Source organism: Rattus norvegicus, chromosome 14 (genome assembly GCF_036323735.1).
Source record: "Rattus norvegicus strain BN/NHsdMcwi chromosome 14, GRCr8, whole genome shotgun sequence".
NCBI lineage: Eukaryota > Metazoa > Chordata > Mammalia > Rodentia > Muridae > Rattus > Rattus norvegicus.
Window position 1 is genome coordinate 8,059,742 of NC_086032.1, and position 12,558 is coordinate 8,072,299.

Genomic DNA, 12,558 nt, shown 5'->3' on the forward strand with positions numbered 1-12,558 from the left:
TCACCCTGGGGTATCACTTGCCACGTTCAGCTTGGGCCACTCCTACTCCAACAGACCAGCCATCATGGCCATGCACTCAGTCTACCTACCCCATGGTGATAGTAACGTCTTCCTTCCTCCTCCTCTTTTCTCACATGGTCTCTGCCTGAGTCCCCAGTTGGACCTCCAGCCCTGCCTACCTCTCCTCCCAGCTACAGGCTGTGGGACCTTTACTCATGAATCAGGGATAATTTGGGGGCACGGTTTACACAACAAAAACTGGTATTCACGAGGATCCGTTCATCTTGGAGCGAACGGTTCTGGGGTACAATATTTAGTCTTTGAATACATAGCAGCACCAGGCCAACCCATTACTTACCTTTGGGGTCAAGGTTTGGAAAGAATCATTTCAGAGATGGAACTTCTTTATACTGTTTAAAATCCTGTGGTGTGAAAAGTCAGAGTAAGGCCGTGTGCACACACGACCCTCCTGTGCCATTCTCCCCCGCGCACCAGCTTGTGCTGGTTTCATCTTTCTGCCATAGCTTACAGTGTGACTATGGTGGGACCGGTGTCGATGTAGGCGGTATCTTTCTGAGTCTGATGTGTGTGCTGTTTTAATGTGCAGGCGTCCCCTGAGAGATCCACAAGAACGCAGCAGAAGGAGTTCCAGACGCACATCTTGGACAGTGTGATGGACCATTTGCTCGCGGCTGATGTGTTGTTGGGTAATTCTGTCTAACTTGTAAAGTGCTCGTGTTACCACTTTCCCCTCTCCGAGCTCCAGCTTCTCCTTCCTTCTGTCTTTGTAGTCTGGCCAACTGTATAACCTTAGTGTTTGAGGTGGTCCACTCACGTCTTCACATGCAGCACTGTCAGCCTCACTGCAAAGCGCCATGCCTCGTGCACACGCGCTTCTTCATAGTACGGCTGACAGACGTGGAATTTTCCACCGCTGTAAGCCCTCTTATTCAGGAGCTGCAGACGTGTGTAGGATGTGTGTCTGTAGGGTAGCTGAAGCTCCATTATGGGTGTGCACGCTTGTCTGCAGGATGTGTTTCTGAAAGTCAAAACGCACTGGACTGTATTCTCTTAAAAGCGTCTGTATTGAATTGCAATAGGAAAGTAACACTGGAGACATTTACAATAGAGACATCATTTATTTATCAGACAACACAAAATTTCTAAGAGAAGCAAGTGTATCAGTTTGAACCTAGGTGTAGTACGGCCACCTGTCTGTACGGCCACCTGTCATTCAGGCATGACGCCAGAAGCTACATGAGGAGGATTACAGGTTCAAGGAAAGCCTTGCTACCTCATGAGACCCTCCTCAAAAAGCAAAAGTATAAAAAGTCTTAGCAATTTACTTTGTATACTACTCTTGAGTGATCACTTGAATTGTAGAACCTCTGTGCTGGTAAATTAATATTTTTTTTGTAATTTGCAGAGGTAATCTTCAGTCAGTATGTAACACTGTTCTCAAAACTAGACATCAAGTTACACATTTGTGCCTGTTCTTCTCTGCTGAGCTCATCTGTGCCACAGAAGGACACAGAGTGAGAGGCTTAGCAGGGGGTAACAAACGATCTTGTGTGTGGCACCTCCAGATGGTGCAGTGTGGGCGAGGAGGAGGGCTGGCCCCAGGCAGTGTGCTGACAGCAACCCACTGGAGACACTGGGGTCACCTGGTTAGGAGAGACTGCACTCGGGTCACAGCTGCCTGTGGCACTTGGCTGAAGCCCCTTGGTTTCTCCTGAATCTTAGGTCATTTCATTGCTGTGGGAAGTGCCTCGCCACGAATCGTTTTCTTTGGAGGACTTTTTATTTCCATTCACTATGCGCAGTCAGTCCATCTTTAATCGGGTGGAGATGCAGTGCTGGCAGTTCTAGCCTCTCACAGACTGGCTTTCGGTGCTAAGAATCCCTGCAGGGACTTCCAGCCCTCAAGCTTTAAACTTGGGGAAATACTCTTCTTGGTGTTTATCCTGATTTCCGACTGTACAATCTTAAAATAGTCCCTAAAAGCACACTCTCATGGTTCATGAGAATGGTGTACCCACCCAGCCTGTGTCCTTGGGGTCTTGTGCCTCTAGATAACAATTTTCTTTTTTCCTGCTGGGTTTTAGGGGAAGACGCATCTCTGCCTATTACCAGTGGAGGAAGCTACCAGGTATTGGTGAACAACGTGTTTTATTTCACGCAGCGCGTGGTGGACAAGCTTTGGCAAGGCATGTTCAACAAAGAATCTAAGCTCCTTATAGATTTTATAATTCAGCTCATTGCCCAGGTAATCCATCGTCACTGTTAACTGTGGGGTGCATGCTTTTCTTTGGATAATCTTTTTTCCTGTTGTGTCAAAGTTCCTGGAAGTAGATGTAACTAATAAGATAGTGACCGTTAACGTTAGATATACCCAAGCTTTGTAAAAAGTGAATTAAAAAGTTCACGCTTCGACTCTTCCTCCTTCCCCTGGGGCCAGTGCTCTCGCTCTCCGTAGGAAGGTGCCTGCTGTTTTCAAACCGTGGTTGTTCTCCTGCTAAGCACTACATGCCTTAGTTAAGGCAGCTCGATAGATTTCAGGATATCATTGTATGACGACCATGGGCATCGCGTCCACACTGAGGGAACGTTCTCCCGTCAGCTGAGCCGCCATGCCACTGTCATGCACAGTCCTTGGAGGATGCATTTACTCCTGTGGATGCCTGGCCAAGGCACATGAGACTAATCTCACTTTGTCATGATGTAGAAAAGTGGGAAACTTTTCCCCTGTATATTATGGTTTCTGGTTTTGCGAGTTTATGGTGTGTGTGTGTGTGTGTGTGTGTGTATGTAAATATGTGTGTGTGTGTGTGTGTGTGTGTCGTTTCTTGTGTTTTGTTTTCTTTTTTTCAGTTGTTCTTTTCACTGTTTTCTAAAAAGAAAGAAAAAAGATAGAAAAGAAAGGTGGGCATGTAGTTCAGTGGGTGGGGAGAATCAAAGTAGTTGGGAGGGAAAACCTGATGTCAGAATCTATAGTCAGAAATAAAATTTTCAATTAAAAAAAATGGCAAGTTTCCTTTTACAATTACATGAATCACATATGGTGATTATGACCAAACTTAAAGATGTAAAAAGTAAATGAAAAGGAAAAAAAATCATCTCTGTGCCATACTTCAACACTTGCCTGGAGCTGCGTTCTGCTGGTGTGGTAGGGTGGACCATTCCCTCTGAAGACATGCATTTGCAGTTAAGCTGAAGAGAGCAGCTCTCAAGTGGGCAGTGAAGCCAGAGCACAGCATAGCCCCCACCGATGTTCTCGTGTCCTCTCTGGTCAGCATAGAGACCAGTCATCCTAACTAGGGTAGTGCGGTAGAGGCCCCCTCCCAGGGGCATCTGCGTGCCCTGTAACAGGAGCGTGGACTCTCCTCACTCACAGGGGCAGTTTGTACAGGACTATCTTCACTCGTAAATTGCATTTATGTATCTCATGGGTTGGGAAACTGTAATAGCAAGGGCTCACTCAGTATTTTTCTGCCAAGCGCTCTGAGGACTTAGCATGGCACCAGTTGTGTAGTAGCTGATGTGAGTGTGCTTGTGAATGACGGCGGGGTTTGCATTTTTTATCCTGTTACTGAAAAGATCTCTTTCATTTCTTCAGTCCAAGAGGCGATCGCAGGGCTTGTCGCTGGATGCAGTGTATCACTGCCTCAATCGGACCATCCTGTACCAGTTCTCCCGTGCGCACAAAACCGTCCCACAGCAAGTAGCGCTCCTGGATTCACTCCGGGTCCTTACTGTGAACCGGAACTTAATCCTGGGACCCGGAAACCACGACCAAGAATTCATTAGCTGTCTTGCTCACTGCCTGATTAATCTACATGCTGGAAGGTAAGTCAGGTTCCGTTTGCTCTGTTGTCTTTGATTCCTTCTATCTTTTGTAATAACGATTGCGGGGGCTGGAGAGATGGCTCAGAGATTAAGAGCAGCGACTGCTCTTCCAGAGGTCCTGAGTTCAAATCCCAGCAACCACATGGTGGCTCACAACCATGGGATGTGATCCGTGCACATGTAATGGGATCCGATGCTGTTTTCTGGTGTGTCTGAAGACAGCGATAGTGTACTCATATACATGAAATAAATAAATTAAAAGAAAGAAAAGAAAAGAAAAAAATAACAATTGCCTTGCTTTTAATCATTTTTTTTTACCGCTTTTATGAAAACCATACAGGGCAAGTGTTGCATTTTAGCACAAACAATGAGGATTTTTTTCTTTTCATTTAGTTTTACATCTTTGAATTTTTCCTAATCACCACATATCATTCATGTAATTGTAAAATGATACATTTTATTGGAAAAAAATTGTTTTATACAGTAATTCTAATCATGGTTTCCCCATGAGGTTCTCCCCACTGACCCAACAATACACCCTTTTTCTTTCTCTCTCTTTAGAAAACAAACAGGCTAACAAAACGAAACAAAAATAAAAGCAAATAAGCAAGAATAAAAAGAAAACAGAAAAACTGCAAGAAACTCACAGGCCCACGTATGCACACACAAAACACTTAAAAGCACACAACCAGAAACCCAGACGTGCAGGCTAAAGCCAGTAAGAAATAAGCAAATAAATGGATAGATAAACACCAAAGAAATGTGAGACAAAATGCCTACAAGATGCCATTGGGTCCCCACTGTGTTAGCCGTTACTGCTGTAGGAGGAGGAGCTTGGCGCTTTAGCAGCTGTTCCGTGCCTCACTGCTACTGAAGCAAAGAGTGGGCTGCAGACTGGAGAGGCCGCAGCATGCAAGCCATGGTCTCAGGGAAGAGACCTTTTTGCAATTTTAAGATAAATGTTAATGCTATGCCACAGCGCCTTTAATGTTAACATGGCAGTCCGGATCCCTAGAAACGTCCTGAACCACTGCAGCTCTGTGCATCTGTGAGGTCATCCCTTAAAAGTGGCACCTCTGTGGCAAATTAGGAGTCCCGTTTTTGCGTCTGAGGAATGTCTGTCTGGCGGTAGTGGAAAGATGTGACGGGGCCAGTGCTTACCCGTGTCCGCAGAGTAATTCGTAGTAAGTACAGCTTCCGGCTATACCGTCCCTCAGATATCTGGTTTGACTGTTTCAGCAGTGTGGAAGGCTTTGGGCTGGAAGCCGAGGCACGCATGACCACGTGGCACATCATGATTCCCTCGGACATCGAGCCAGACGGTGGCTACAGCCAAGACATCAGTGAAGGTAATCTTCCTGTTCAGTTCAAGTTCTTAGATATAACAACGCTGGCTTCAAAAACTACTAACCCAGCCAACCTGTACACATGCAGCCTACACGCAGACCGTCTTCGAGCGCCAACATGAGCAAAACGCTGAGCCCGATGACACTAACCTTGAACCTTCTTAGGAAACGTGGTGGCGTTTGTGCCACAGATGCTGACCAGCATTGTCTAGAACTGCTGGTGTTGTGTTGGCACATCCCCGCCAGAGACAGATGTCTTCTGAGACGGGCTGTCATTGGTACCACGTGATCACTTCGCTTATGTGTTTATTTTTGAGTCATGGTTCCACTACATACCTAGGCGGGCCTCGAACTCACTATGTGAGTTCTACAGACCAGCATCGGCAGTCTCACTGGGAGCTCCTGACACTGTAGATTGTGGAGCAGCTTGACTGTTGTTCACAAGCCCTTCTAGGGACTCTAAGGCTTGCTAAGGATGGATGGGCAAGCCGCTGTGAGTGGGGGTACAAACAGATGCAGCTACGTGGGAGTGGGGAGGGTCCTCAAAACAAAAACAGAAGAAGCCAGCTGTGGTGGGACAGAAGTCAGGAGGCAGAAGCAGGCAGGTGTCTGCCAGTTCAAGGCCAACAACCAAGACTATAAGGAAGTCCTGTCTCAAAAGAAAACGAGCTACTGTGTGACCTACCTTACTCTCCTGAATGTACACCCAAAGGTCTCTGCTTACCATAGAGATAGCTGACATCCATGCTTACGTCTGTGCTGGGCCACTACTCACAAGAGCCAGGAAGTAGAAGCAGCCTAGAAAAGGAATTACGCACACAGACACAGTGGGATTTTGTTTTAACCATAAAGGCACAAAATGAAATCTTGCCATTGGTAGGAAAAAATAAGACGGTTGTGGAAACCATTATTAAGTGAAATACACCAGACTCAGAAAGAGATGCTATGTGGTTACATCATACGTGGGATCTAGATTTGAATGTGTGTACATGTAAGAGAGATGGGGGGCCGTGTCGTGAGAAGTAAAGGGGTCACCATGAGAGAATGGGGAAGGTCCTGAGAGTAAGGTGAGAGAAGAGTGTGGTGATGCAGGAGACAAGGAAGCAGAGATGGGGGGGGGGGGGGTACCAGCATGAGAGAGTGGGGGAGGGCATAGAACAGGACTAACTGAAGTGTGTGTGTGTGTGTGTTCCATAATGAAAACACCTAAGGACACTTGTAGCCTATCTGAAAATTTAAATATAAAGAAAATAAAGTAAAAAGTCGTTTTTAAGGGCCTGAGGAGACAGCCCACTGTACCTGTGTAGTGCATGCAGGGACTTTGATTCAGTTGGGGGTAAAGGACAGTTGGAGACATCAGTTCTTACCTGGAAGTTGGTAGATAAATACTTGATTTTTATTTTATAAATAAACAATACAGCACCTTCTTGTGGATGTAAAGTTTGTTTTCTCTTTTTTAAAATATTTCCCACAGTCAAACCTGGCTTTTCTACATTAAGTACCTCTTGTCATTGCACTGAGTGTGACCTAACTGTAAAATTGTGTTTTACCATTAAATACAGTGAGTGGTTCCGTTTCCTAGACGCAAAGCATCTGTCTGCATCCTCTCCCTTCTTCCCGCGTTCTAGGGCGGCAGCTTCTCATTAAAGCTGTCAACAGGGTTTGGACTGAGCTGATCCACAGTAAGAAACAAGTCCTGGAGGAAGTCTTCAAGGTCAGCCTGCCCGTGAACGACAGGGGCCACGTGGACATAGCCGTGGCACGGCCACTCATCGAGGAGGCTGGTCTCAAGGGCTGGCAGAATCATCTGGGTAAGGAGGGCCCCGGCTCCCACTGCTGCTGCCCCTGCTCGCCCCACAGACTGCTCCCGCTTGGGGCGGCTCAGTGCTGCGTTGGCCACCCATGTGAGGGTTTAGACGCTAACACCTCGCAGATGGCCCAACCCAAGCCACATCCTCACAGCCTGTTATCGGTAACTGAGATTTTAGAAGACTGTAAAACGTGGTTTTCTTATTAAAACTGCCTTTCTAGCTATTTTTATCATATTAGGTACAAGCATTCATCAGCTTTGGCTGTGGTGATATTAAAGTGCTAAGCTGTGGTATCCTGCCGTGGATCCTCAGTGGTTTACAGTGTACAACATTTGCACAGCATAGCCTTCTCAAAATGTAAAACACTTTGTGTTCCAAGATATTCTCAACAGCAAAAGTTTGGGGATAACAGATTGTGAGTCGGTCGCAGAGAGACACGCGATAATTCCAATTCTCACATTAGTGGAGGAATGTTGTCCTCACAGCCAAATACTAACCCAGCCACCACATAACCGGCAAGAACCCATCCTTAAACAGGATCAGCAATAACAAGTCTGTGATAACTGAGAGACGTGTCCCTCTGAGATAGCGTCCTGTAGCAGTTCTTCATCTGGGTGACTCATGCCCAGATCTGCTCACGGGCGCAGGAAAGGAGCGGGGCCACAGGGCTCTACGTTGCTGTGTGTCCTATGTCTGCAAGCCTGAGGAGGTTTGTTTGCATGGGCTCAATGGCGGACTGCGAATCACAAGTGTAAAGTAGGACAGCGGTCACCAGAACTGTGAGAGAAGCTGCGTGTGTGGCCTGATTCACAGTCTAATTTCTTGTTGCCTTGCGGTCAGATTTTCTGACTGCACTTGGCCTCTGAGAGCTGCAGCTACGGGAAGGGGATGGCGGGTACTGGGGAGAGGGCTGCGATCTGTAATGTGAAACAGTAAAAGACTAATAAGTACATGATAATCCGTGCAGTTACTTAATCTTAAACTTACAGCCCACGAAAAGAAGTGCATAAGTCGAGGAGAAGCCTTGGTGCCTACCACGCAGTCCAAACTGTCCCGGGTGAGCAGCGGCTTTGGCCTGTCCAAGCTAACGGGATCAAGAAGGAACCGAAAGGAAAGCGGCCTCCACAAACACAGCCCTTCTCCCCAGGTACAAGGCTCCCTGCATGACCCATGTGGTTAGTGGTTAGATCTCCGGGGTCGCTGTGTTTTATATGATCTTGCCAACATACGCAAGCAGAAGTCTTGAAGTGGAACTTTTCTCCATTCTGCTTTAGAAGAGAGAGGACTGACAGACTCCAGGGTGTCTTCCTTTTGCAAAATGCACGTGGCACTCACAGTATATATCTGTCTCATAACTGCACCCAAATGGCAGTCGGAGACTGACAAGACTATTAAAATGTTTTCATTTCACGTGTTTTCCAACTGTGAATAATGCCTTTATTGATAATTACAGGAATCATAAGGCAGTAACAGAGGAATGTTTACCCTCATAGTCTAGTTGTAAATACTTGTGATTGATTTAAACGTCATCTCCCTCCTCCATCATCCTCACACTTGACCACCCTTCTGCCGGGGCAGTGCGGAAAGGTCTGAAAGAGTCAGCGTGGACCCGGCATAGGTTGTGCCACGCTGAGCTTCTGAGAAGGGAACTTAGAGGTGGGGTCCAGTCTATAAGACGAGGATTAGGGGATGCCCTGAGAATCCATTCCTGTGGAAAGAACACAGAACTGTTCCCTGGGAAGCCCCCCTGTAGAGTGCCTCACCCGACTTGGCTGAGGAAGAACATGGGCCACACTGATCTCTCAGCCTCAGTCGGTCTGCACTGAGCTGAAGCCACCAAGCCTTTGCACCGCAGTTCAGCCTTGCATTGGCTCTGGGGACTGTGGCACCTCAGGCCAGAACGCTGATGCTGGGGCAGGCAGGAACCTGCAGAGAGAGCTGTGACTGCCACGCCACCCCAGTCGCATAACTCATCAGTAAGCCTGTTTGCTTTTGTTCCCTATGGCAGCACGTTGGCCAGATTTCAGCTCACGGTTCAGTGTTAATTTCAGGCACTGTTAATTTGTAGTAAGTAAATAAATCAGGAAACTTGAAGGCCTTTCTCTCTGGTTTGTTAGGAGATTTCCCAGTGGATGTTCACACACATCGCTGTCGTGCGGGACCTGGTGGACACGCAGTACAAGGAGTATCAGGAGGTGAGTGTCCAGGACAGTGGCACTGATGTCGGGTGTCCTCGGCCGTGATGTTTGCTAGCGCTTTCCAGTGTCACATTCCTGGGCCCCAGCAAACTCTGCTTCTCGTAAAACCACTAGCTTTCTTTCCTTAAACTATAAGTAAAACATGATTTATAGTAGTTGCTGAAATGGCTTGGATCGAACTCGCTTCCCCGTTATAACTCGATTTCAAGTCAGCTGAGCTTTTTTATTGAGAAACCAACCTGGCCTCTCTCCCTCCAGCGCCAGCAGAATGCTCTGAAGTATGTGACTGAGGAGTGGTGTCAGATCGAGTGTGAGCTGTTGCGGGAGCGAGGGTTGTGGGGCCCCCCCATCGGCTCCCACCTAGACAAATGGATGTTAGAGATGACGGAGGGGCCCTGCAGAATGAGGAAGAAAATGGTGCGCAATGACATGTTCTACAACCACTATCCTTACGTGCCGGAAACGGAGCAGGAAGCCAGCGTGGGGGTGAGTACACACCAGTCTCATGACGTTCTTCCCAGTCCCTCACTTATTTTTCTTCTTAACCGGTTGGTTACCTGTTCAGGTGAACGATGACTGGAGGACTGCGTCTGTAACTAGTGACATTGCCATGAGTGGTGTAGAAATGGACTCTGGAGCCTCGCTGTTCCAGTTTTAGACGCCATGCTGCCACACTGCGTGTTACAGAGCCCCCTTAGTTTTCCACACTTCCATGTTTAATGTTGGGAAGCAGGTTCTACGTCAGAGGCTTAGGAAGATGACGTCAGTTGAGGATGTAGAGTCTTAGAGTAGTATCTGCCTCGGAGTTAAGCACCCAGCACCTCTTGTCTTCCTGTGTCAGAGTCCTGGCTCCATTCATCTTGTACTCTGTGGTTTCAGCCCGTTTTCTAGTGTTGCCAGGGATGCAGGCCTTAGCGTTCGCCTGGTGTCCGTCAAATGCTGCCTAGGATGCAGACCTCAGCGTTCGCCTGGGTGTCTGTCTACGGAAGACAGAAAGTGCAGCTCATATGCGGGTGAACAGTCTTCAGACTGTAACAGGAAGGACATGGTGTCATTTTTAATACCCAGGTGTATTTGGAGACTCACCAATTGAAACAGGAGATACAGAGAAGGAAATTCCAGTTTCCCGTAGCGTGGTGTCTAAAGCACCCCGGCTCAGAAGCAGAGGGAGAGTGGTGGTCAGTCAGGTAGTGGGATGTGGCCAGGCTGTAGTTGGACACTGACCTCTCATGGCGGAGCAACCAGAGCTCATGGTCGTGTAGTATGTTTCACCGTTGGTGGGAGTTCATGTGCTCCTAACAAAATGATAAAACTTGAAAGAATATGTTAGCTTTATTTAACCATTGCAAATTTTACAAATTGTATGTGTAAGATCACTTTTTACCTCCTAAATATATTTGGACATAATTTGTCAATTTATAATATTTTTAAAGAAAATACAGATCTTAGACTATTAATTAGTTGTCAAGATTATTAAAAGCAGCTCCTTAAAGGCTGTTATCTCAAAGCTGTCAGCTCCATCAGGAACTAGTGTATCTGTACCTTCAAACACAGACCCTGTGAAGCTTTTCCAGCACCTGCTTTTGTGAGGCAGAGCAGTGATCTTTAGCTTTCGGTTCTTCCCTCCACTTCAATTACTCATGCATGAAGCCTGTTACCCAGCAGCACCCCGTGTGTCTGCAAAGCGTCACTCAGATGCTCGCCAGAGCAAGCTCTGTGAGGCTTCACTTATGTACGTCTCACGGGAGCCCTCTCAAGTCCAGGCAGAGTACCTCTGTTCTACACACAAGAACCGGGGTAAAATATGAAATCCTTCTGGGTTAGAGCTGTTAGATAGTGGGGTGCGATGAGAGCATAGGCCAGCAGCCCCTAGTGGTCAGATCATAGGACGGCTTCCATTCCAGTGTGGTAGTGCAGACTCTAGTCAGGCCTCCTGGCACTCAGGAGTTCAAGGCTATGCTGGGTTACGTAGCTGCCCTGAGTTATTCTACACAGGAATCGTTTCCTAAGCTTCCCCTCCATGGCCGAATGCCTCGTGGTTAAATGCTGAGCTGCTGGGCCACCAGTGCTCTGTTCTCCTCCTGTTACAGTCTGGTTTGTCATTGCTTCCTAGTCGGCCATCATTCAGGAGGACTTTTTTAATTCTGAAGTTTTTATACTACATATAGGGATATATATATATACTAATTTGGGAGGATGGCTATGACAGAAGTCATTTTATGTGTGTAAAGAACAAAGTATGAGTGAGTGTGTGTATATATATTTTTTATTTTTATATATATTACATGTATACATGTATATTACATATATAAATATATTATATATACATAATTACATATATCTTCGTAATGAATATATGTGTGTGTATGTATGTATATATATACATACACACACACACACACATATATCTTGATAGTGAAGTCCATTATTTTATATGGTAACTTAAAAATACATTTTTAAAATATCCACTATAAAGGACGGAAGTCAGTTTCCTGGATCCTGAAGTTGACGTAGCGTAGGTGAACCTTTCCTCTGAGAGGAGGAGGAGTGTGGAATGCAGACATGAGAGGACGGGCTAGGGGTTTTAAGAGAGCCACAGGAGGTGTGCCCTGTTGGAATTTAAGCTCCATGTACTCAGTGGAAGTCCACTTCTGCCCTCAGCCATGTCAGACCTTTAGAATCAGAGGTCACCTGACTCTTCTCTCAACTCCCTAAACTCATTGCCACCCAGCTGGTAAGACACAGCCAGACGCTTGCCTGAAGGCTGGCAGCAGGGCGGCTTGGCTGGAGCGGGGCCGACGCGTCGGTCTTGTGCCTCATTTACTGAGAGTGGTCATCATTTCTAAGTGATTTTCATTATTCCGTTGCATGAGCTGAAGGATCCAGCCATGATTAAAAAGCTAATTCTGTTTTAGATCTTTCTGTTAGAAACTAAATCAGTGCAGTAAAGCATGCAGCAAACATCAGAACTGGTGCTCTTGTGTTTACCTCACCCTATCCTGTTGGGTTTCGTTTTATCAATTTCAATATTAAAAAATGTTAGGAGCACTTCTGTTTATTATTAATTTGGGTTCAGTATTTTTGTAACTTTTTGTTGGGGGTGAATTGTATATTCGTTGAAACCACAAATCTTAAGGATTAAGCCCAGAGCCTTACACTGTACCCCTGAGCTGCACACCTCACCTTCTTTCTCAGTGCTGAAGTTAAGGAGCGGATGCTTTGCCTTTTAAGTGGTTTTACTTACCTCTGGGTATGGGAGCTCAGTCCTCCGGTGTTTAGGGAGCAGAGGCCGAGGATTGGCCTTGATCGGGGGCTAGTATAGGCAACATAGGGATTTCCCAGCCAGGAATGAATAAT

The 12,558-nt window shown here is 46.6% G+C and overlaps 1 protein-coding gene across 10 annotated transcripts in view; it reads left to right on the forward strand.

Moving 5' to 3' along the window:
• Wdfy3 (WD repeat and FYVE domain containing 3) overlaps positions 1-12,558 on the forward strand; it is a 241,057-nt gene that overhangs the window by 185,796 nt on the left and 42,703 nt on the right. For 7 of the 10 annotated variants that reach the window (XM_039091828.2, XM_039091827.2, NM_001170551.3 and 4 more), the window contains 8 exon segments: positions 608-707; positions 2,106-2,266; positions 3,617-3,846; positions 5,086-5,195; positions 6,821-7,003; positions 7,993-8,150; positions 9,121-9,198; positions 9,460-9,687. In XM_039091828.2, the coding sequence (XP_038947756.1) occupies positions 608-707; positions 2,106-2,266; positions 3,617-3,846; positions 5,086-5,195; positions 6,821-7,003; positions 7,993-8,150; positions 9,121-9,198; positions 9,460-9,687 (1,248 nt within the window). 10 annotated transcript variants of the gene reach the window in all.